Here is a 24750-nt window from a genome sequence, read left to right as displayed (position 1 = left end):
CTAGTTACAATTTATATTACCAAAAGCTATCTGATCTGAAAAACTTTTTCACCTTCTGTTCCAATTCTTGCCTCGTTCAAGGTCGACCTTTCCCGTATGGAGCTGCACCTTGTTGCGAGCCACCTCTTGGTGCGTTCTGGTACTGTTGGGGTCTTTCTCTACCCCATCCACATTTCAATGGCCGGCCATTCAAATTGAAGCCAGCCAACTGTATTATGGCCAATGCTGCTCGCTCGTGTGAATCGTACTTCACAAAGGCACATCCTCTCTCAGGGTGGAACTTGAAGTCAACAATGAACCCAAAGTTCTGGAGCAAAGGGATCATTTCCTGCTGCTGGGTGAAATGGGCAATGTTGCCCAAGTAAACTGTAGTCTGCCAAGAGGGGGTCTGTCTCAACACAATGTCATACGATTGGGGAGACATGACGGTTATATTGTTGTTCTGCTGAGCGCCATTGCTCACGGGCCCACCGGGCGCACCAAACTGATTGGTGCCCATTTGAGTAAGGCTGCTGTTGGAGCCAAGGCTGTGCATCATTATTCCATTCATGCCCGAGCTTTGCAGCTGTAGGGACGACTGCAGGCCGCTCGAAGGGGAATTGTTTATAATCTGCTGAGGAAACTGGCCGCCGTTGCTAAAGTTTCTCTGCGAGTTGTAGCCGTTGTTGTTGTTGTTGTTGCCGCCGTTGTAGTAAGGTCTGAACTGGCGGTTGTTGCTTGAATAACGGTTGGATTGTCCATTGTTGTTCCTATAGCCGTTGTTCACGTATTGGTTCTGAAACTGCTGGCCAAATAATCCATTGCCACCACCATTGCCACCACCATTATTGCCACCGCCATTGCCACCGCCATTGCCACCGCCATTGCCATCACCACCATTACCACCACTGTTGTTCATACTATTGGCCGTTTGCTTGTGCGACGCCCAGTTGCACCTTATGGCTCTGCCTCCAAGCCACTCGCCATTCATCGCCTGGAGCGCGTTTTCCGCATCCTCGGGCGCACCAAAGGTAACAAAGCCATAGCCTCTTGAACGGGAAGTTTGCATGTCCCACATCACATGCGCTTGTCTCAAAGAGCCAAACTTGGCAAAAGCCTTCTTGAGGGCCTCGTCATTCACTTCTGAGCTCAAGTCTCCCACAAAGATGTTGAACGAAGGCTCCTCGGAGGTGCTGCTGCCGGCGATTGCTGCCGACTGGTAGGCCCAGTTCACCTTGATCTCGCAGTTGTTGACCAACTTCCCGTTCAACGTGCTCAACGCCATGTCGGCGTCCTGGTTATCATCAAACTCTATAAAGGCGTAGTTGAAGCCGAGCTTGTTCTTGTCGTTCAACAACTTGATCGACTTGATCGGCTTGGCAACGGAAAACAACTCGCTGACTTGCTCCTCGGGGGCCGACTTGGGCAAGTTGCCCACGTATAAAATCGTGTTGGATATCTCGCGTCCGCCATTCACGGCCGAGGCTGGGGCAACAGCGCCGATATCCTCGGAGGATTTGGACGACTCTCTGCTACATCGCTGCTGGATGGCCTCCTGGTCGGGTGCAACTGTTTCCTGATTCTGGTTCTCTTCAGCACTTGCGTTTTCAACTGGCTCGCCGGGGATATCATTCACGGCCTGATTTGCATCTGTCTCGGACATTTTCTGGGACTGATTATAAACAAAAAAAAAAAAAAAAAACTGGGTTGGGCGTATAGAAATATAAAGCCAAGTCACAAGCACTTGGGTCTAAACACCCTTTCTTATTTGTGTTTGTTGAAAGCTGGAAGCTGATTAAAGCCGGAAGCTGATTGGAAGAAAAAATGGGTTGTTGAGTCTGCAAAGATGCAACTTGGGAAAAAAAAAAATCACTGAGACGTATCAGATTGGAAGTCACTACTGATCTTGGGGACTCGCAGTAACTTTTTTAACAAACAAAATTGAAAAAAATTGAGCTTACTGCTTTGCTGACTTTGATAAGACCCACTCGAAGTACCTGGATGCTGTAGATATAAAACAAAAAAGAAAAAAAAAGCGAAGGGTGGCTGTCGAGGTTGCCTTGTTTGATAGGGTATGTGTGTGAAGTAGAGTAGAGTAAAGTAAAGTTAACGTGGTTTTCGTCGTTGAGAATCTCATGAAAATTTTAAAAAAAATAAAAATAAAAAAAAAAAAAAAAAAAAGGATTCACCACTTGGGTTCACTTCCAAGGTATGGACGAAAACTTTTGGACACCGTCGTGACATGGCAGGGGAAGGGGGGAGAGTGATGGCAAGAAAACAGGGATGTAGCACCCGCACCCCCCCCCCTTCAGATGACCCGAGGAGAGGTTTAACGTAGTTCGTCACCAACTTCTACGTTCACAGTAATTTTTTTTTTTTTTTGTTCCTGTGGAGAGTTGATCAAGAGCTTTGGTCCAGCCTTGTTCAACATTCCCGAAACAACAGATTCTTCCAAAAATAGGGAAAAAAACGTACACCCCCTGGATCTTCTGGACGAGCTTGAAGATTTGTATCAGGTTGGTTGTCGCCGCTCTGCGTCCAATCACCGTCGATTCCTTAGCTCTGGAGATTTTTGCCTCTTTGCCTACGACACCTGGTAAGAGTTTCCACGCGACTAGTCCAAGAGGGGAAAATGTCAAACGCCGCACTACGTGCGGCGTGTTTTGCCTTCAAGGAGAGGGGAAGGGAGGATTGGGAGGAGCACTAGGCGCAGACAAAGCAAACAAACTTGTCTGCAACTTGCCTCTCAAAAGACTCCACAATTGTACGGAGCACCTTCGAGGATATAGATACCACCCTTTCTTCTTCTCCCTGTTGCAGGTGAGTTTTTGTATGAAATGGTCATGAAATTATTGCTTTAGGCTGTTGCTGCCGTTGTTGCAAAACAGAGAGAGAGAGGGGGGGGAGAAAAAAATGTCCGACTCGAATGGATTTTTTTTTTTGTCTGATTCATAGACACATCTCCCACGATGAGAGACAAAACCAGGAGATGATTCAACTTTTAATCAGAGACCCAAAGCAGTTGAAGCCGGTGAAAATCCTACTAGAGGAGAACAACTGGCTCAACAAACTGAGGAAGATTGAGAACAACGATGGGGTCTTTTCAGTCTTTACGTTGTTAACCGACCTCGCTGACGGTTTGCTCGAGTTTGACCATTGCTTCTACACCGATACACCACCAAGCAAGCGGACGCTAAAGTCTGTGGTTCAAGAGTACTGCCATGCGAAAAGGGAGCCCTTGGTGTTTGAGGTCCCGAAGAAGTGGTCCATTTATCCGCCGATGATCCTATTCAACGCCAACATTGAGCAGAAACACTGGCCGCGCGAGCTCTGCGAGAAGGTTCTCGAGCACCAGCTGGAGCTCTTTGGCACGAGTGGAATCACCCATTTGGCAGTTAACCGGCCGATAGTACAGACCGATGTGATGAGGAGGCCGTTCAACATCGTGCCGCTCTACGGCGACTTTGGTCCCGACCTTGCTATGGACCACAGGCCGACCCTGGCCGATTTCCAAGATGCGTTTTGGTGCCATGTGGTGCAGAATGGGGTCTACCAGACCTGGGCTCCGCGATATACAATGTTCTCGCGAGGCAACATAAAGGAAAAGAAACGGATATTGGATAATTGCAAGAACTTGCAAGGAAATATCGTCGTCGACTATTATTGCGGCATCGGGTATTTTGCATTGAGCTATTTGCGCAATGGCGCCAAAGTTTTATGTTGGGATATCAATCCTTGGTCGATTGAAGGCTTTCGACGAGCATTGAGCCATGCCGGGTACCGGTACAAGATCTATCATCGAGATTCGGACGTTTTCAAAGTTGAAGATCTCCTGGACCTCGATGCATGCGTATTTCTCGAGAGTAACGAGTTTATTCACTCGCGGCTTGCACTGGTGGTGGCTCCTGGCAGTCTCAACATCAAGCATGTGAATTTAGGTTTGTTGCCAACCTCGAGACCCAGCTGGCAACTGGCACTAAGCTTGGTGAGAGAAAAGTCCACCACGAAAGCCACAGTTCACGTGCATGAAAATGTCCATGTCGATGACTTTGAAGAGTTGAAAGAAGAGATTAGCGCAGCTTTTGGAGGTAGCCATGTCACCCATCTTGAGAAGGTTAAAACTTTTGCCCCGGACGTTTGGCATGTTGTATGCGATGTGGATGTTACATAAAGTGCTCTATGTTCTTTTTTTTTTTGAACATAAAGAGGTAACATGTCCGTAATTTTAAAGCCGGTATGGCTCGATCTAGGTCTCTTGCCCATCGGTCATCTACTGCCCTTCCCCTCCAAGCACACACAGCCCTACGGTTGCAAAACAAATTTCGTAATTTTGAGCAAGTGACAGCGTCTTGCATTGGACTGGAGGAGTTGGGAAAGGAAAGACGAAGCTCAGCCCCGCGAAAAAAAAAAAAGTTACAGCCATGACTCGTAGAAGCTATACCACAACGAAGCGAGAGACAACCGGTTACGAGCCGAGGTTGCCGAAAGTTTCGGAGAAAGGTACCCGTCTTGTTCATTGAGCAGAGGAACAGGATAAAGCAAAAAACAACAAAAAAAAACGCTCCTGGCTGTCGCCTTACCACAAACCAGGTCAAAGTAATACAACTAATAGTAAAAGTGAAATGCCTCTTGGAAAGAGCCAGTGGAGAGAGAGAAGCTCGATGAGCTTTTCGCAACAGGCCCGAATGCGTTCCTGATCTCTCTCTTTCTTTTTTGTCTATTTTTTTTTTCGCCCGCGCCGTGGGACACCACGACGAGCGAGCTGCGCCCCCCGGACGGAGGGGGGAGGGTAAAAAACAAAGACATGCAAAGAACAAACCTGAATGATTCAAAAAGAAAACGGCGGGTGACGTTGAGCAAACGCACGGCATGAGTTTAGCTCCCAGACGAAGCTGTTTTGTTTGTCTTTGTTTTTTAGCCCTTCATACCTTGAAAGTTATCGAGAGCGGAAGCCTATAGCGGCTTTACTTTTATTTTATTTGATCATTTTGTTGGATCTTCACGGCTGCAAACTGACATCCTCGCTAGATGCGAGAGCTGGAGACGAATTTTACCGGCCGATGGTGCATTACCATCATGATCTTGCATGATCAGTTCAGTTCAGTTCACACACAAACACGCGGGGAGTATAAGATAAACAACATCTCTTCCTGAACGCGAATCCAGAGATCAATTGAACTGCCAAAAAACTTTCATCGCCAAGTTCAATTCAACTTCAATTCAACTTCAATTCAATCGGCATTGACTAAGCTGTAGCACATCTCGCCAGTGTCGTGTTTTGTTTCGGGAACCAGTGTCTCAAATTTGCGTCCGACAATAAAAAAAAATATAGTTGACGACCTTCCCCTCGTACGTGCACGCACCCATAGCGATACATCTATCATTAGCAACAGTGATAATTCTACAAATACAACCCACAGCATTCAGAAGCTAGCGAATCCACAACTTCCCAAAGAGTTTACGCTTTTCCTTTGTTATTTGCTCATCCAGGAGTAGCCCAAGGACACTTTTTTCCTTTTTCCTTTTTTCTTTTTTTTTTTTTTTTTTTTTTTTTTGGCCGATTGGCAAAGTCACGAGATATGTCCGGAAACCCCCCCTCGAGACCGCAGGAGGATGAAGAGCTATATAACGTGCTCAACCTTTCGCCGCCGACATTCAATGTGTCAAACTACCCCACTGAACAGGCACAGCTCAACCAGGAGATGTTGGAGATGGAACCGTTTGACGATTTCCCGCAAGGAGGCCAGTTTCCGCTTGCGCAACAAGCACAGTTTCAAGTCTTTAATGGGGAGAAAGTCGTCACCAAGCCATTGCGACAGGCCAATTTTTATGAGGCGGACGAGCCAATGTTTCAAGCTCCGGGAGACATGGGTCCGCAACCCGTGCAGAACGTTTACCAGCACATCGGCTATCCGATAGATAACGATCATTTCACGAGTCATGAAGAGCGTCAATTTCACGATAATGCGTCTGAAATCTCCTTGTATGCGGGGAACTTGCCGCAATTTGGCAATGCCGAGTTTCTTTCGCCTGCATCCCAAGCTAGTCCATATTCCCAGGGCCAAGGTCAGGTACAGGTACAAAATCAGGGCCAAGATCAGGGACAAGGCCATGGTCAAGGACATGGTCTAGGACATGGTGAGCAAAATTTCCAACAGCAAGGATTTTTGCAAGTGAGGGCGTCGAACAATTACTTGAGTCCGCTGAGCCATTCTGCTCATTCAGTGTACTCCGACAACTTTTCCCAACCTGGCTCGCCATACTTGGACGCTGCATCGCAGTTTAGCCAGAACAATTTGGCTCCTCCAGTGGTGAACACCGCATACTCCGAAGTCGGCTCACAGCACGGCGGTGGTGGTTCGAGCACAAATCTCCAACAGCAACATTTTGATAATTACAACAACAGCAACAACAACAACAATAACAACAACAACACTAATAGAGGCTACCACGACAATGAGATTCCGTTGGGTGGCTCTATCAGCTCGACCAACTTGGCAAATATGAACATGGCCAGCGCGTGGCAGTCGAATAACGAAACTGGCAGAAGCGGAGAATTGTTTGAAGAGTTGCGGTTCAAGGCTCCAAATGACGATGCTGCTCAAACTTCCAATTTTGGATTCGCACAGACAATTGCGAATTACGAGCAACCTCCACAGGGAGACACTTTTGACAATAGCAAGTACAATTTCCCCAGTCCGCAAGCCAAGTTTGAATTCGACATTACAGTCACCCCGCCACAACAGTCGGATAACAATTTCAAACCCCAGAAAGCTCCTCCCCAATTTGATAACTCGTTAAAAGACGTGGGCAACCAACTCTTAACAGAGAACAACTTGTCCACTTATAACAACCAAGTGTCTTTTGAAAATAGACAAAATTTCCAACCTGCTGAAGATCAGCCAGAATCGCCCAATATTGTAATTTCTATTCACCAGGCCCCAGAAGATGTCGCTGCAAGAACCCCTTCTTTATTCAGCAATTCATCCGCCAATTCCTCGGTTCACGAGTTATCTAGATCCAACTCGGTGAGTGAACTGAAGTCGAAATCGGGAAACAATCTACTTGTCTCCAACGAGCAACTCATGCCTTTCAAATCCAACGAAACCAATGAAGAGAGCAGCAAAGATTTGCTCAACCCTGAGCATCAATCTATACGACGCGGCCGAAGGAGAAGCCATGCATCGAAATCATCGCCTAGTCTTTCACCACGACCGCGCTCAAGATCTTCCAAAGGCTCAAGAGGCAGGGGCAATGGCAATGGCAATGGCAGGGGCAGTAGCAGTGTCAGTGGTGATGACCATGACGAGGAAGAGGAGGACGATTATGATGATGATGGTGATGATGGTGATGAGAGAGACGATGGAGGTAGCAGGTCATCGCAAATTTCATCTAGAGAGAAAATGTTGGAACTTGCTCTGCCGAACCAATTGTCGAAAAGAACTCAAAAACATCCTAGCGTTTACGCATGTCATTTATGCGAAAAGAGATTTACTCGGCCGTACAATTTAAAATCCCATCTACGAACCCATACCGATGAACGGCCGTTTATATGCAGCCAATGTGGCAAGGCGTTTGCGAGACAACACGATAGGAAAAGACACGAAGATCTACATTCGGGTGAGAAAAAATACCAATGTAAAGGGTTCTTGAAAAACGGCGAGCCCTACGGCTGTGGTCGAAAATTTGCCAGGGCAGATGCCTTGCGGCGACATTTCCAAACCGAGGCCGGTAAGGAATGTATTCGATTGTTGATTGAAGAAGACGAGGCTGAAAAGGGCGGAGGCTTGGGAAGCTCTTCAGCTCTGCGAGTTAACGAAATTGCTGATCTGTTGGTAATGAATAAGGAAGCTCTATTCAACCCTGGCTCGGCTGGTTCGATCCCACTGGTTGCCATTTCTTCTCCACAACAAATAAGCAAATGAATGAATGAAAGAACTTTTGTAAATTGAATGAATTTAATTGACTTCTTTGACCTTGACTGACTTGGACTCTACTGGTGTATTGGGACCCTCTCGAACGCTCTCTCTGAAAAACATCAAACTTTCAGATCGCGAGAACAATTTTTTTTTATTTGCAGCACATGAAGGAAGTCAGATACTCACCACCATCATTACGACCAAGTGCAGATGTCAATAGTAAGCCAGGATGAAGAGTTTATGGAAAGCATAAGCCGGCCCAACCCGAGCTTCAACACGTCCCTAACAGACGCAGAGAAACAGCTCTCGGAGCTCCAATCCCGCAAACAAACCCAGCTAGTAGAGCAAAACCAACAGTATCTAGAGCAATTGTTCATGGAGAATGCCACACAGCCAATCAAGATCCGCAATGTGCAATTGACCAACGCTCAACATTTTCGAGACTCGTTTATCGAGGCCCAGTTTCGCCCGTTGCTTCTGGGCCATGTGCTCAGCTTGGAGAATTATCTATCGAGAGTGGATGATGTCCTGAAAAATTTCCAAAAGATGAGCGTGGTGGATCAAATCTTGTGCAACACGCATCAAGTTAATGCACCGCTGACGAGATCGATGGATTTTGCTGGGCTAAGGAAGCCTATGGCCGCTGCCACCGTCACGGGCGGTGCGATCAATATCGTGCCTGTGTTCAACATTATACCCGTGAAACGATTCTTTGCCAAAACAGGCACCAATATAGGCAACGGGGAAGGCGATGGGTTTATTCAATTCCAGCTCCGGAATATATTTGGAGGTGGGGAGAATTTGGTGTTTGACGCGGTCACGGGCACAAAGACTCTGAGCTCCTACTTGGTCAACTACAACCAACCGGTGTTGAACAATGCAAACTATATATGGGAAACGGCAATCAGCATCAACTCGAGGAAATTCGATTGGATCCAGAGCAACGTGATGAGCAAGAGTTTTACAAACAAATTATATACTCAATTTCATGACTCCAAATGGAACTGCGAAGTTGTAGTTGAGAACTCCGTGCGGAACTTGAGCAATTACGCGTCCAAGAGCTACGAGGTCATGCAACAAGGCGGCCAATCCATCAAATCATCAATTGGATACAATGTGCATTACGACACGCGAGACAACAAGCATTTGCCGTTTGCCGGTAGGTTTTTTCAATTCGGGGTCGAGTATAACGGGTTGTTCCCAAAGTGGAATAGGTTTCCGTATGTGAAAACTGCAAGTCAAGTACAACAGGCGTGGAGCTTGCCCCTTTTGAACTCGCATTTGTTGACTAGTTGCAAGTTTGGATTATTGTATCCGTTAACTCTGCAAAATTCATCGCGTACGCAATCAAGCTCGATTTTGGATAGGTTTTTCATTGGTGGGCCTAATGATGTGCGGTCGTTCCTGTTGAATGGGTTGGGGCCACGGGACCAGAACTCGTTTGTTGGCGGTGATTTGTTTCTCAATGGTGGCGTTTCGTTATTTACCAATATACCGAGATACGCCGACTCGAATTTCAAAATCCACAATTTCTTGAATTGGGGCAAGATTGTCACTTTGGATCGGCAAGTGGGGTTGGCTGAGAATTTCAAAAAACTCAGCCAGTCGCACTGTCTAAGTTATGGGTTTGGAATTTTGTATAATCACCCCATGGCTCGATTCGAGTTGAACTTTGTCTTGCCGTTGATTGCCAATGAAGGCGATTCAATTAGAAAGGGAATACAATACGGTATCGGAGTTTCTTTCTTGTAAAAGCCTGTAAATACACCCACACACAAATAAAAATATATAAAGCATAGTATAGCTGGAAAAAAAAAAGACAAGTATAGGATACATTAAAAATCTAGAAACTATTTGCAAATTACTGTATTTTCTTTTCTCTGATAGCAGTCCCTTTTTATTTCGAAGCTTGGATCCAATCATCGTGATGCTTGATGACAGCAGGGATCATCTCGCTTTCAATCTCCTTGCCGTTTGCAATTTCCTCATCGCTGAGTCTGATCCACTCCTCCCTTCCCGGCGATACAAAAACCACTTCCTTTTTTCTCGTTTGGAGCAAGTTGCCAATGACCAACTGGTGGTGGTACCTCTCCAATGCGCTCTTGGCCTTCTTGATCAAGAGGTTGTTATCCGTCTCCAACTTGAAGCTGATGATCATCGCGCCCAAGGACCAATTGTCAACTAACCGGCTCAAAAACTTTGGAACTGCCGCTAATCGTATCACCAACTCGCCGTCAGTGGTAGCTGAGCTCTGGATCTTGTGCTGGGGCATACGCGACTGCGGGATGAAGAAATCCGACACCGCGGCAGCCAAATAAAACACCGCTTTATTCTGGTAAATTTTCAACGCCTCCGATATCGTTTTCAAGGTATATAGATATTGGTTCACCGTTGTGTAAGGGATGAGGAGCAACGAGTTTGAATCCTGCGCCTCGTTGTACTTGCGGTACACCTTCAACATCTCGGCGCTGTATTTAGGGTCGATTTCAATCTTGTTGTCTCGTTCCGTCATGTAGTCGAGGAAGCAGTTGGTTGAGTGGCTAAAGTGTCTCGAGTAGGGTAACAACGAAAACTCGCGGTGCAAAAAGATCACCGCGTAGCCATTCTCCAAGAAGTATTCCGCCGATGTGGCGCCTCGTGTTCCAGCGCTGAAGTTATCGATGAACCGAACGGTGTTGTTCTCCAAGGGCACCGTGGTGCCGCCCGACGTCACCAACGCTAATCTCTTGCCCGTGGTCTGTTGATGAAATGCAACAAAGCCGCGCACCTCCTCCTCGATTTCAGGAAGGTAAGTTGGCGGTTGGTGATTTGCGAAATACTCGTCCTCGTCTGTAGTTTGCGCTGCTGCAAATTCGGGAAGCGATCTATTGATCGCGGTAGCTTCCTCCGGGTTGGAAGTATGGAAATGCTTCTGATGGGGTGGTGTCATTTTTTTTTTCTGTGGTGCGGATGTATTCAACGTAAGTGACTAATTGAGGAAGTTGAGGAAATTGAGCACAGAGGCGTCGTTAGATCTTGGCTCAACAACAGCTTTATTTTTACTGTTGCTTACGGAATAATGTGATGATGGATGGATGGTGATATCTGCGCGCGGGAAGAAAAGTCTCGGAGTGTTTTTCGCGAAATCTGGAGAACCAAAAAAGAAAAAAAAAAGTGAAAAATTGCATGACAATGTTTGGTGTGCGATGAAAAAGGACGAGCCGTGGTGCTATTGAGGGAGTTGAGCTTTTTCAGTCACTCGCTCGTTTGTTGGGCTCAACTGCTCTTGTTTGCACTGTTTAAACTGAAGGCTTGAAGTAAGAGAAGAGACATGTTAGAGCACCGGTAAGTCACGTGATTTACCGATTTGGAACCGCGGCAACTTTTTCCAGCCAATTTGCTACAAAAAACATAAAAAAAAGAGGCTCATAATGCAGAGGCTGGCAAATACGCCAACTTTTGCAACAAAAATAGCATAGACTTGGGAATTGAGCTGCTCTTTTGCGTCTATAACTACAACCTTCCGCCAGAGACCTTGGGAATGTTTCGAAAACGCTCCTCTTTCCTCAACATTTTCTTGAAATGTTTTTTTTTTTTTAAGTGAGTGGGGACACCTGGTACACAGGCAGTGTTTGGCATTCACCCACTTGAAAGAATATCATCTAACCACAGCTAACAGCCATAGAGAGCGGATATTATCCCTGTATTCCTACACTGTTGCGCTCAACCCAAACGCAGGTGAATGAGTATGTTGTTTCAGATATGTCAGTACACGATGTTCAAACTAAGTTTTTAAGGGGTAGAAGACCGAGAGCGCTTTACATTGATGCGAGTTGTTGCCTTTACCAATGGGGTGGAGGCGGAAAAATAGAAACATACTTGGTGATGTTAAACTCGTCCTGAATGGGTCCCCCTCCGAATTTGATTTGTTGCTTGAACTCATGAGGTTGCCTCTGAAATAAAAACATAGGCGATTTCTTTTTCTTTTGAAATGAAAACAAACATGGACAAAGTCCAGTAAAGTTGTAAGCGAATATTTACGTGAAAATGACGTAAAACACGTTGAACTGCTCCAGCAGAATCGGCTCAAAATAACCAACTGAGACAGAAAATTAAAAAAGAAAAAAGAAAAACGGAGAATGAAAGCTTTGCCTTGCCAGCTATTTCAATCATTCTCGGTAGAACTCCTTCTAGTTCTGCATGTGTTTTAGTGGAGTTTAGTTTGAACCCTTTCTTAAAGGGTCCATAGGCAAGACAAACGGGCGGGCTAAAAAAAAAAAAATGCAATTAGTCGGTGGTTGGTGAGACTTCTAGTCTTGTTTTTTTGGCATCCACACCCATGTCCCCCATCCCCTTCCCCAGCTTCCTTTTGAGGCCAGATCGTAATTGCACGGCGATTTGATTTCGGAGGCGGCGAGGAGCAGCTGTAGAGACTTTCAGTTCCGATTCCAATTCCGGTTCCACTTCTGTTCGCTCGCTTTTGAAACATTCCTGGCTTCCAACTTTCCCTCGCGTGAAAAAACTGATCAACAGTCGATGCTCTGCCACCAAAAAAAAAAACGAAAACAACAAAAAAAAAAACATTGGTGGTCCCTTTTGTTGAATGATCGTGAAACCTATTCATCCACTCTATTGTGTTCTTGCTCTTATCGCGTTTTTTTTTGGCGTCAAGGGATCATACTCCCACACATATATACGAATCTCATGTGGCTGTTTGTTTATTTGTGTTTGTTTGTTCGTGTGCTTGCTTGCTAAGCTTGCAGCGTGCTGGTTGTCGAGTTTGAACTCGGCTTGCGTTGTTTGTTGTCTGCAAAGCGGGCCCTCTCCAGTGAGAGGAGGGGGGGGGGTGGGGGTTAGGAGGACAGGAACAAAATCCTTTAAACGTACCGGGCTGGTCAAACTATCATTTTAGCTACTTTTCATCGTTATCTTATGCCCTGATTTGGTTAGGCTAGGCTGCGGTTGCACTCGCAACAGGAAAAGGACTTAATAAGAAACGGGATTCCCATTACCCGAGTGTGTGCTGCTGCTTCGGTGGGAATCAGAGTTTCCTCTGTTTCTTTTCTTTGATGTGGTGTTTCTTAATTGATGTCAGTTTTGGGAAGTTGCGAAAAAACAAAATTCTCCGGCGTTAACCAAATCGAGAAGTTTGCAAACCACAAGGGCAACCACAGAGGCTGAAACTGATGAACAACACGAAACTGGGAAGCACGACTTCATATAACCTGACATGACCCTTTGTTTTTTTTTCTTTTTCCTTTCATACCGGGGTATTGCAAAGGAAAGAAAACATTTCAGGTACAACGCGCTTCTAGATGCGATATTTTTATACAATCCATGACGATCCACGGGGATGAGACCCTGGAGAAATAAGAATATCCATAAAGGACTATATATATAGAGCCATGGGATCGCCCCCCTTCCAGGTATATTCTGGCAACTTCAACTCCATCTTTATCTAGTTCATCACATCGAGGATGCATTTCACTTCAGTCATCCTGAGTTTCATATTCGCAGCATGTGCAACCAACGCATTATTCCTCCCTACAAATGTAAATGATTTTGAAACCTTGACCGTGATATCGGACGTAGAGAAGTTGTACGAAATGTACCCCAACGGCAAAGTGTTTGATGATATTATCGATCCCAATGAAAAGATATTTGTGTACGACGTGGAGAAATCTTTGCCCTGGGCTAAGAGAGGCGCAGGCGCCAGAAAATGATAGAAAACTGCATGGACAAACGACGATGATGATCAATCAAGTTTGGAGACGGGAGATAGAGAGGAGGCGCTTCATGACGTCAAGAATTTCCAGAGAGGAATCACGCTTTCAGAGTCCGAGGGTGCGTCGCGAGAGCCCTGGGCCAGCTCTCGCTCATGACTCGGAAAAGTTTCGAGCTGCGCATGCAAGCGAGAGACAGGGTCGGTTAAGTTCATGTGTCGCATAGGTTGAGATTGCATGTTCCCTTTTCTTTTTTGAGAGACGCTGGCCGTTTCTTTACCATCTGGCGTTTACTGGAGTTTATAGAGTCTTTTTACGTAGCGGAGTAGATAAGTTCTAATGGAGTAATATTTGCATCTTTTATACTGAGTGAAAAAGGCTTCCCTGTCTCTCGCCAACTCGGCAACGCGCTGGCTGGTGCGGCCGAATTTTTTTTGGTAGCAATCCTTTTTTTTCCTCCTGGGCTCTGCCGAGACAGATCGACCCAACACCTTGGAGTCTCCCCCACAACTACTAGCGCTAGCACCAGTACCAGCACTAGCACCAGTACCAGCACTAGCACAACCTCTACCACCTCCACCTGAGCCGTTTCAATCAATACGAGTATTTTTTGATGACGATTATATGACACTTGCCTTTTTGACAAAGAACTAAAAGCAAACAGAACTTGTTGGAAAACGCCACCACTGTTGCAGCCTGCCTGTATCGCCTTTTTTAACGACAGGCAAAAAAGAGAGCACACTTGCATAAATTGTTCCATGTCAGCAGATTATTGGAATTCATCCCAGCGAAATCAGTGGCAACTCACCAGGTTTTCCCTCTTGGAAGCCCGCAGAAAGATCATGTTTCTAGAAAGGAAAATGATCCAAAACGGGTTGATCAAAGACCATCCCAACGTAGTCTACGACTACAACATGAGGATATATTTGCATAATCTATTGCTCAAACTAGGCCGACGATTAAATGTGCGACAAGTTGCCGTGGCCACTGCCGAGATATACTTGACTCGTTTTTTGACTCGGGTCAGCTTGAAAGAAGTCAATGTGTACTTGCTCATCACCACGTGTCTTTACGTTGCATGCAAGATTGAAGAGTGTCCTCAGCATATCCGGCTCATTTTGCTGGAAGCCAGAAACATTTGGCCCGAATTCATACCCCAGGACGTCACCAAACTTGCCGAGTTTGAATTTTATTTGATCGAGGAAATGGATCTGTTTTTGTTGTTGCATCATCCTTACAAGTCGTTGATCCAATTGCGGAGCTACCTTGATCTCAAGTACGACACCTATGGGTTCAGATTGAGCGACGAAGAGATGCAAAACTCGTGGAGTTTGATTAATGATAGTTATATCACCGATCTACATTTGTTGTTGCCCCCTCATGTCATCGCCGTGGCGTCGATTTACATTGCCATTGTCTTGAAGAAAAACTTGGCCCAGATTCGAAATAAGAGCAGTAGCGATGGCAGCGGATCGGCACTACACACGAATTCTAGAGGCTCAGCTTCTAGCTTGGGTGTTGTATTGGGCAATTTACCTGAAGGTGGATTGGGAACCAGCTCAGAGAACAACCCTTACAATAGTGAGGGCGGTAATGGAAGTGCCATGAATGACAACAAGGAGTTGAACATTGATGAGTTGATGAATATGAGGAGCAGTAATGGTCATGGATCCAAGGCTGATACCTCGCCTATGAAGAGTAATGAAGTGGGAGAAACTTTTTTGCAACAACACCAACACCCGCAACAACACCCGCAGCAACACCTCCAACAACAACAACAACAACAACAACAACAACAACAACAACAACAACAACAACACCACAACCACAACCACAACCAGCGACAACAGTCGCAGTCTCAGCTGCACTCGCAGTCGAATTCTCACGAGCCACTGCCTCAAAAGAGTAGCAAGGGCACAAGTGCTCAGGACTTGGTCAATTTCGAAATGGACATTTTGGACGAAGATACAATCCGAATCCACAAATTTATGAATTTTTTGGAGCACTCGCATATTAATTTGGATGAGGTTGTTGAAGCTGTGCAAGACATGATTAATACTTATGTTTTGTGGAATCGCTATAATGAACAGTTGGTGAAAAAGGCGCTACGGATGATGCTACTTAGACGAGCATGAGATTATGTAGCGGACATGAAGAAAAATGTAATGGGATGATGAGCAAGTGATGAGCAAGTGATGACATATGACGACTGCGGGTAGTAGTCTCCATGTAGATAACCGTTAGGACTCATGGCCGTTTGGTCTTTTTATAGTGTGCCGGGTTTTCCCTCGGAAGGGATTCTTCTTGTTACCCGATATGGCAATTTATACGCCGAGCCGCACAGCACCAGGGCCAAGAGGAGGCCTTCGCTCGCTAGGTTTTCAAAACACGCGAAAAATGTCAAATGGCTTGGTCCAGCACCCGTGTGAATATATACATGTAGAAGGGGAGAGATGGGGCGGGAGGCCTAGGGCACCGGTGAAACCACACAACCGGACATTGGAGAGCTCTCGATAGTGGCTGCAAAACTTTTCCTCGCACGGTTCCCACCAGTAGAAAAAAGAGACTTACTCATCAAAAGACGGAACCCGTCTAGTCCCCTCACAAAGGTCTTGCTATTTCATATCTCATGGGGAAAGAAGGCCGGGTACGACGTCTGTTTCACTCGTTGAAAACACCAAGACTAGTTGTAATTGGGGCTAGTTTGGGTGTGTTTTCTGGTTATTTGGTTGTCTCTTCATATGTATAACACACCTTAGGATTCAGGTTCTGATAGGACGAGACACGGTGCGGCTCGCATCAGTTGCAAACACGTCACGTGCTTCATCTCGACTCCATTGACGTGTCGCATTATTTCCCTTTTTCCCACCAAGTTGGGGCCCTACAGAGCCATACCAGGTGAATCAGCCCACTACACCCACCTTCCCCTGGGCCCAATATTTCCCTCCTGCGGCGTCCTATATCTATATATCGATATTGATATACATATACAGATATAGGAGTATTTCTTCAGCTACAGCTTTGCCTGCTACGCCTACTGTGACACGCTGTTGTTGAGTCTTTGGTTCAGCTCGGTTCAGTTGAGTTATAATATATTGATAGAATTTTTTTTTTTAAGCCGAGATTACAATTTTTCAACAACTTCTTTGGAGAAAAAGGCAGAGATAGTAAGACAGAAGACCAAAACACGATTGTTTTTACTGTTTTTCCATAAAACTCCTTTGCATTCGCTTGTTGGTTTTACTTGAAATTTGTTAGTTGTTGTTTTTTTCAGTTTTTTTTTTTTTTGTTTTTCAATACCAAGGGGAGTATAATAGATGAAGAAGAAAGTCGGGCAATGGCTACAAGGACAAGAACAAGCACAAGCACCAAGTCAAGACCAATGAAGTCACTGGAATTAGATCAAGAAAGTATAAAACTCACCCCTACGAAGAGCCAAGTTGAGCAAAGAGGAGAAGTAGAAGGTTGTGATGACGACGACGAGGGGAACGTTTCAATAGGTTCAGTTTCCACCTATGGCGGAGATCAAGAATACCACGATTCATTCATGGCCACAGTTGAAAGAAACCAAATCTCGATATCCCGGAACTTGATGCTACTTCTATATAGCTTGAACTTTTTCAGTTCAGACGTGAGAATCACCTCCATCACCAACAAATTCATCGTCTTGCAAAACAAAGTTGGCGTGGACAACGTGGGAAGGCCGATTTACGACATTGATATAGATGACGTTTACTTTGTTGTCCATTGGGTCATCACGGTGACTTTCCTCCGTTCGGCACTCATGAAATATCTCATGGAGCCATTTGCTTCGAAGTTCTGCAACATACACTCGAGAAAAGCCAAGACTAGGTTTGCTGAACAGAGCTGGTCGTTTGTTTACTGGGGGTTGTCGTTTATTTATGGAGTTTATTTGTATCTCGATGCACCATATTTCAACGATTTGGACCAGATCTACATCAACTGGCCCGATTTCTACATGAATGGGCCCTTCAAGAGCTATTATTTGATTTCAATGGCGTTTTGGATCCAGCAAATCTTTGTGCTCCACGTTGAAAAGCCTCGCAAGGACCACTACCAAATGTTGAGCCATCACATTATTACATGCATGTTGATCATTGGGTCTTATTACTACTACTACTTCAGAATCGGACACTTGATTTTGATGATTATGGACTCGGTGGATATTTTCTTAGCTGGGGCCAAGATGTTGAAATATGCCAAATATAGCACCGCTTGCGATGCCATGTTTATCTTGTTCTTGGTGAGTTGGATTGGTTTGAGACACGGGGTCTACAACTACATCTTTTACCACGCGTGGCACAAATCCACCAGTTTGATGCAGAATGGCCGCTGCATCGAAGGCGTGGCGCAAAAGAGATGCTGGACACCCGGGGTGATTAATGTGTTTATGGGGCTACTTGGTGGTTTGCAGATTATTACTTGCATTTGGATGTATTTGATTTTAAAAGTTGCTTACAAGGTCATCATTGGAAGTGGAGCTGAAGATGTGAGGAGTGACGAAGATGATACAGACGAGGAAAAGGAAGAGGAAGGGCAAGATTTTGAAGAAAAAGAAGCTATAGGAGAGGTAGATGAACAGGAGGAGAAAGAGCAAGAGGAAGCTAATCAACTGCCTGACGAAGTTGATTCTGATAAAGCTGAGTTGCTCGATGAAAAGTTCGAATTTCAGTACAGCACTTCGGTTTCTAACCGAAAGGACACTTATACATCCGCCTTGGATGAAAAGTAAAAGATGTTTTTTTTTTTTCTAGAGTGTAATTCAAAAACGATTCAATAAATAAACCTGATACCATGTTAGAATGAACGAGTCTTTGCTCTCGCGGGTGGTGGCGATGGTGATGGTGGTGGTAGAAGTGCTAGCACCGCAGGCGGCGGTGGTGTGTTTGCGCGTCTTGTTTGATTTGCAATATTTCCTGACAGAAAAGAGACAAGAGTAAACAAGCCCAAAAAATTCACTCGCAACCTGCCTGTCATATACCCTTGATTTCCAACCCACTAGCCAAGATTCAAGTCAGATTAAATGTTATGGCAGATGCTAGTGTTGAAACTGCCGGAGCGGCTTCACCTCCAGCAACAGCAACAGCACCACCAGCAGCAGCACCACCAGCAATTCCAACCATAAAACAATCGTCAATTTCAGTTGCAGTGCGAGTACGACCATTTACAGAGCAAGAAAACCAGAGACTTATCCGAAAAGACAGCGACGATATGATCTTGGGCGACGGGTGCTTGTCAGGTGGCCCGTTGCCGATATCAATGGCGCAAAAGAAAATCATGGCCACTGTGGGAATTAGGAAAGTCATCGATGTCGTGGATGACCGCATGTTAATTTTTGATCCGCCTGAAACTAACCCCATTGCCAAGATGCAACGCAATGCCTTCCCCAACAGCTTCAAAGGCTCGCGCATAAGAGAACACAAGTTTGTGTTTGATCGGGTATTCAATGAAGACGCTACGCAGAATGAGGTGTATTTGAGTACAACTCGACCCTTGTTGGACCTGGTGCTAGATGGGTATAACGCGACGATTTTTGCTTACGGCGCAACCGGATGCGGCAAGACCCACACCATTGTTGGCACCACGGAAAGCCCCGGGGTCATCTTTTTGACGATGAAGGAGTTGTACGAGCGGATTAATGAAATGCAAGATCGCAAAATCGTCGACGTGAGCTTGTCGTATCTTGAGATTTACAATGAAACTATACGGGACTTGTTGGCGCCCAAGACGGATTTCAAGCGGTTGGTGATTCGCGAAGACTCCAATCAGAAAATCTCCGTTTCCAACTTGTCCTGTCATAGACCTGAGTCTGTCGATGAAGTTATGCATTTGATTTTGCAAGGGAATACGAATCGCACTTCGAGTCCCACCGAGGCCAATGCTACCTCGAGTAGATCGCATGCTGTATTGCAGATTAACGTGGTGCAGAAGAATCGCACCGGTGACATCAAGGAAGAGCACACGTTTGCCACCTTGTCTATTATTGATCTCGCGGGCAGCGAACGTGCAGCAGCCACAAAGAATAGAGGCGCGAGATTGAACGAGGGGGCAAACATCAACAAGTCCTTGTTGGCGTTGGGCAACTGTATAAATGCCTTGTGTGACCCGCGGCGGCGGAACCACGTGCCTTATCGAGATTCAAAATTGACGCGATTGCTCAAGTTTTCCCTTGGCGGTAACTGCAAAACCGTGATGATTGTATGTGTCTCGCCGAGCAGCCACCACTATGATGAGACTTTGAATACGCTCAAATATGCCGACCGAGCAAAAGAGATCAAAACTAAGGTGATGAGAAATCAGCAGAATTTAGATCGCCATGTTGGCTCATATTTGAAGATGATTACGGAACAGAAACAGGAGATTGAAGAGTTGAGGGCAAGGGAGGGGAAAGTTGTCGAAGCTGATCGTGAGAGGCAAAAGAGGCTTGGGCAAGTTGCTCATACGTTGCTTCAGGAGTGCATTGCTTCTATTAAGCGGAGTTTGAGTAGACATTCGCAAGAACGATGCAAGAGATGCTTACTTTTAGCTAAACGGAAGCTACTATTGATTCAAAAAGTCGAGATTGAGCAGTTGCTACTGAGCAGCTCTGAGATAGTTATGCAGCTGCAACCACAGCTGCTGCAGGAGATGGTTACAATTTTCAACTTGTGCGAGCAAATTGTGTCCAAAGTTGATGTACAAGTCCAGGAGATTGAAGAGCTATACACTCTGCAATATGAAATTGACTACATCTTGAGCGAATCTGCCATGCAGACCCTTTTGCGAAACCAAAACGAAGAAGGATGGTCTGAGTTCCACACCACGATATACTACCAATCCATTGAAGCATTAAAGAGGCAGGTTCACGTGGACCAACTAGTCAAGTCGCTGGCGTTGTTTGACCAATTGATTTCCTCGATGCGGGAATATTTGTATTTGCCGAGACTGCTTTCAGGTCCAGTCCCACCGCAGCAGATGATTGCCATGTTGGAGAATCTCGTGAATGGGGATTTCGAAACGCAATTGCAGTTGCATGCTAATGAATATATGCGAGAACACGATTGGTTCCTGCAATTGGCCGATGATTTTGCCATCCCCATGATCCACTTGCAAGAACAAGATCCGAATCTATATGGCTCTCAACCAGCCAAAAAGCCAAGAATATCCAATTTGAACCCGAACTTGAACAGCTCACCTACAAATAATGTCAACAAGACAAGCAAGCCGCCACTAAAGCGAATCAAGTCCTCGCCAACTCGCAAGTTTAAAAAATTGCACTTCAAGCCGCAGCTGAGTTTACAACTGGACCACGGTGACGGCGGTTCAAATCGACCTCCTACTGCTGCTGCCACGGCACAGCAATTTGCAACTGGCGATGCCATGGATTCAAGTCTAGACGAAGTTGTAATGCAAGATACTTCCACAATAGCCATGCTAGATGACCCCATCAACCATTCACCCAGCATCAAACGCGTCTCTTTTTCCGATTTAGACCTCAAGTTCAACCCGCAATTGGAATCGCCTCCATCACCTCCAAAGTTAAAAACTCAATTGAAGCGAAGTAGTCTCAGTCGTAAATTGACGCACGACTTACGACAGGGCAAAATGTCGAAACTGGATGACGCATCAAGTCGAGATCAAGTGGTTGAAAATGATGATTCTCAGTCTACGATCTCATTGACTGAGCTGAAGATGCCATTATTGGATACCCTGGCAGCCTCCAAGATTGCAACTACATTGGACTAGCGGAAACATATAGAAAGTAGATAGATATCAGTGAATAATCAAGAAAATAGGATTCAAAAAAAGAACAAAAATTGAAAGCTATGTATATAATAAGCTAATTTTTACCAGTTACCTTGACGGCCGCTGTTTCCACCGTAGTTGTCGTTTCCGCCGTATCCGCTCTGGTTGCCAGATCTGTAGTTATCATTACCACCACCGTAGCCACCCTGGTTGCCGGATCCGTAATTGTCGTTATTGCCACCGCCGAAACCGCCTTGGTTTCCATGGTGCTTGTGGTGATGGCCGCTGCCTTGGTTGCCAGAACCGTAGCTGTCGTTCCCGCCGTAATTGTCTCTTCTGTCACTGCCATAGCTGTCATTACCTCCATCTCTTCTCTCATTGCCATAGTTGCCACTGGATCCATACTCGTTATCTCTTCTACCACCATGACCACCGTACCCACCTTCGTTTCTTCCATACTCTCCTTCGTTTCTACCGTATTTCTCTTCGAACTTCTTCTCCTCACGGTGCTCCTTCCATCCATCTTCCAATTTCGAGCCCCCGATCGCACCGCCAATCACACCCAAGACGGTGCCCAACTTGCCGTGGCTCTCGCCTCCAACCTTGTGGCCTCCCCATCCGCCAGCGACACCGCCTGCAATGGAGCCGAGGATGCCCCTGTCTCCTTCTTCGCCGTCTGGACCCCCTGCGTTCGCGGACCTGTTGTAGTCCCCTGCACCGGAACCGGAACCGGTACCGGTACCGGCATTGTTGTTGTACCTGGACTGGTCGCCTGAGCCGTAGTATTCGTTAGATGACATTTCGAAAACTTAAGTGGTTCTACTCAATTGTATGAAAGAATTGATACGCTACGAGTCAGTAGGGAAGTTTGTCGACGAGGGGCGGATTGAGGAGTCTATTTATACTCTTTTTTTTAGAAAAAAATTGGGGATTATGGAGATCGAGGTGAAACTCCCCTTCGTGTGGGCGTGGTGTGGAAAGGGGGTGGGCCGCGGTAGTTAGGGGGGAAAGGGGAGGGGGGCGGAGGGGGGTGCAAAGTTTGGCACTGTTGCTTTTTTGAGGTTGACTGTCACGTGACGTGCACGTTCTCTGTGCCAACAATGCAACGGCATGCTATATGACCAAAAAACAAAAGCTCCTCAGCATTGTCATAGCCACTCCCGTGATTGTTAGTCAGGAGACTCAGGCTTCAATTGGCTCGTGTTTGGGATGACGCTGTCTTGGTGGGACCGTGGCAGTTGGGAAGTGGCATCTAAAGTTTGGATCTGGTGGTGACACCACGCAGACACACACATGTCTCACCAGAGTATCAGATTATCACACTATCAGACTTAGACACTACAGTAGAATTGGAAGTTTGTAGTATATAGTATGTTGAATTTCAATCTCTAACAAATGCAAAACATATAAAAAGTGGATAAACATGCAAAAAAGACACGTTGCAACCACCGCCGATGTCTTTACCGTGTCATGGTCAACACTGGTTTCGTTCCACCGCAAAACGACGTTGAGGCTGCTACAGCACGTCCATGTTTGATGTTGTACCACATTCCCAAAAAAGAAAAATCGAGCCGCAGCGACAGACAGACAGACAGACAAACAAAGCGAGCCAGCTCTCTCTATTGGATACTTCTCGAAGGAGCAGCGTCCCCAGCATCGATGCCCTTACCTTTACCATGTCCGTAACCAGATTGGCCACCGCCGTACTTGTTATACTTGTGCTCTTTATATTCGTTGTTCAACTTGTGCGCAGCTATAGCGCCGCCCACGACACCGGCAATAGTGGCCAATTTCGACTCGCCGCCGCTCAATTTGTGTGCTGCGACTCCACCTGCGACGGCACCGGCTGTGTTGGCGAAGAAGCCTCTTTCGCCTTCCTGTGCATTAGGGTCGTGGTTCTGGTTCTGGTTCTGGTTGTAGTTGTTGTGGTTGTTGGATCTAGTTTGCGCGGGGCCTGAAGCGAAAAACTCGTTAGCTGACATTGTTAGTTTATACGTTTTAAAATCTAAGATTTATAGGTGGGGTTAGATGGGGATATGAGATGGATATTACGAGGGAGAGGGGAAAAGCTGGGATCGAGGATTAAGGCAAGTCGGATTGCAGAGGTATTTATATGGATTGTGGGTGGTCGCAAGAACAGGGAGTTTATCTCCAATTCAGGGACCCAAGACATCAAAATACGAGATAATTGAAGAATTGAATGATACAAGGAGGAAGGAGCAGAAGGGGGGAGAGAAGGGGGGCTGTTCTATGGTGAAATCAAAATGACTCTCCCGTATCCCTCTTCCTTCTGCCATTCTATCGCTCAAAATAATTAAACTCGGCAAATACGAACTTCTCAGCATATTGCCGAAGTTGTTCTACTTTGCCATATGTGTGTCACGCTTCTAAGCCCCCACCCTTGAAATCTCGCTGCTCACGCAACGTCCAAAAGTATACCGCAGTTCAGAGGCCAACTACAAGCCTGCCACAGATATTGATGTGGGGGATACGAGCTTTGAAAGTCTACATAGCCGGCGATACCTGACCCCTCCACCCTGCCTCAATTGATCATTTGTGTTGCAACTGTATCCCCGTCTTCCCCATGGCTGAAACTGGCGAAGTTCCTGTTAGTCGTGTCATGTCGTGTCATGTCGTGACACACTCACAGTTGGGAGCGGCAGTGGCGCTGCTGCCACATGACGAAATCTTCTAAAAATAGACGGAAGCACAGAACGCGCATCCGTTCTTTTCGGGTCTCTTTCGGCCCGCGCTCGAGTTCTGATTCGAGTGGTGTCCCTGAGCTCACGTTACGGAACCTATTGAAGTGAGACTGTGGTGAGTTGTCACTGACGAAGTGACGCTTTACAAGTCCACAATACTGCGCAAAGTATCTTGATGATGGTGATGATGGTAACATCACGCAAACTGCCCCCTTGATCGTCCCAGCAATAGAGATTCCTACAGTAATGGATTGATCGTGAATAGGCTATTTGGCTAGTGAGGTTTTCTCTCGGTTCACGAATTTCACAGTGCGCGTTGGCTCTCGATATTTCGTGTCAGAGTGATTTCGCAGTTTTTGCGATTGTTTTTTTCATTATTCTTTTGCAGCCCGAACCTGGGATAAGATTCTACTCACTGATATTTCAATTACTTCAACAAAGAGAACTTCAACAAGGCACAGCACGGTTTATGACATTTGATGCGATGTCTATATTCTTATATGAATCAGAGAGTACGTGAAAGAAAAGAACAACCAAGTGTATGAGTGTATATAAATAAATCCAAAGAAAAAACAAACAAACAAACAAACAAACAATTTAATCCCATTTTTTTCTTCTAGTCTCTTTTTATTTCAACCGCTGCTTTTGATAGTGTCGTGATAGGGTTCCAACAGTGTAATCCCACCTTTTCGTCTCCTTTTT

At 45.9% G+C, this 24750-nt stretch overlaps 11 protein-coding genes across 11 annotated transcripts; 7 read left to right on the top strand and 4 right to left on the bottom strand. All coding sequences in view use genetic code 12, as the record gives it.

Moving 5' to 3' along the window:
- Positions 1–76: 76 nt before the first annotated feature.
- Positions 77–1642, bottom strand: LODBEIA_P34000 (uncharacterized protein; the record flags this gene model as incomplete). Its single annotated transcript, XM_066973507.1, has 1 exon — positions 77–1642. One exon carries the CDS (start codon positions 1640–1642, stop codon positions 77–79), a length of 1566 nt encoding a protein of 521 aa, XP_066830338.1.
- A 1326-nt stretch (positions 1643–2968) lies between these two features.
- LODBEIA_P33990 (uncharacterized protein) lies at positions 2969–4150 on the top strand (the record flags this gene model as incomplete). Its single annotated transcript, XM_066973504.1, has 1 exon — positions 2969–4150. One exon carries the CDS (start codon positions 2969–2971, stop codon positions 4148–4150), a length of 1182 nt encoding a protein of 393 aa, XP_066830337.1.
- A 1408-nt stretch (positions 4151–5558) lies between these two features.
- On the top strand, positions 5559–7904 carry LODBEIA_P33980 (uncharacterized protein; the record flags this gene model as incomplete). Its single annotated transcript, XM_066973503.1, has 1 exon — positions 5559–7904. One exon carries the CDS (start codon positions 5559–5561, stop codon positions 7902–7904), a length of 2346 nt encoding a protein of 781 aa, XP_066830336.1.
- Positions 7905–8108: 204 nt separating this feature from the next.
- On the top strand, positions 8109–9650 carry LODBEIA_P33970 (uncharacterized protein; the record flags this gene model as incomplete). Its single annotated transcript, XM_066973502.1, has 1 exon — positions 8109–9650. One exon carries the CDS (start codon positions 8109–8111, stop codon positions 9648–9650), a length of 1542 nt encoding a protein of 513 aa, XP_066830335.1.
- A 145-nt stretch (positions 9651–9795) lies between these two features.
- Positions 9796–10827, bottom strand: LODBEIA_P33960 (uncharacterized protein; the record flags this gene model as incomplete). Its single annotated transcript, XM_066973501.1, has 1 exon — positions 9796–10827. One exon carries the CDS (start codon positions 10825–10827, stop codon positions 9796–9798), a length of 1032 nt encoding a protein of 343 aa, XP_066830334.1.
- Positions 10828–13354: 2527 nt separating this feature from the next.
- On the top strand, positions 13355–13600 carry LODBEIA_P33950 (uncharacterized protein; the record flags this gene model as incomplete). Its single annotated transcript, XM_066973500.1, has 1 exon — positions 13355–13600. One exon carries the CDS (start codon positions 13355–13357, stop codon positions 13598–13600), a length of 246 nt encoding a protein of 81 aa, XP_066830333.1.
- An 860-nt stretch (positions 13601–14460) lies between these two features.
- On the top strand, positions 14461–15735 carry LODBEIA_P33940 (uncharacterized protein; the record flags this gene model as incomplete). Its single annotated transcript, XM_066973499.1, has 1 exon — positions 14461–15735. One exon carries the CDS (start codon positions 14461–14463, stop codon positions 15733–15735), a length of 1275 nt encoding a protein of 424 aa, XP_066830332.1.
- A 1247-nt stretch (positions 15736–16982) lies between these two features.
- On the top strand, positions 16983–18353 carry LODBEIA_P33930 (uncharacterized protein; the record flags this gene model as incomplete). Its single annotated transcript, XM_066973498.1, has 1 exon — positions 16983–18353. One exon carries the CDS (start codon positions 16983–16985, stop codon positions 18351–18353), a length of 1371 nt encoding a protein of 456 aa, XP_066830331.1.
- Positions 18354–18832: 479 nt separating this feature from the next.
- Positions 18833–21346, top strand: LODBEIA_P33920 (uncharacterized protein; the record flags this gene model as incomplete). The annotated part of the gene is made up of 1 exon (XM_066973497.1): positions 18833–21346. The coding sequence occupies one exon, from the start codon at positions 18833–18835 to the stop codon at positions 21344–21346; it is 2514 nt and encodes an 837-aa protein (XP_066830330.1).
- Positions 21347–21447: 101 nt separating this feature from the next.
- On the bottom strand, positions 21448–22146 carry LODBEIA_P33910 (uncharacterized protein; the record flags this gene model as incomplete). Its single annotated transcript, XM_066973496.1, has 1 exon — positions 21448–22146. The coding sequence occupies one exon, from the start codon at positions 22144–22146 to the stop codon at positions 21448–21450; it is 699 nt and encodes a 232-aa protein (XP_066830329.1).
- An 819-nt stretch (positions 22147–22965) lies between these two features.
- Positions 22966–23328, bottom strand: LODBEIA_P33900 (uncharacterized protein; the record flags this gene model as incomplete). The annotated part of the gene is made up of 1 exon (XM_066973495.1): positions 22966–23328. One exon carries the CDS (start codon positions 23326–23328, stop codon positions 22966–22968), a length of 363 nt encoding a protein of 120 aa, XP_066830328.1.
- Positions 23329–24750: the final 1422 nt, after the last annotated feature.

Source organism: Lodderomyces beijingensis (assembly GCF_963989305.1).
Source record: "Lodderomyces beijingensis strain CBS 14171 genome assembly, chromosome: 4".
NCBI lineage: Eukaryota > Fungi > Ascomycota > Pichiomycetes > Serinales > Debaryomycetaceae > Lodderomyces > Lodderomyces beijingensis.
This window is presented reverse-complemented; position numbering and strand designations above follow the sequence as displayed.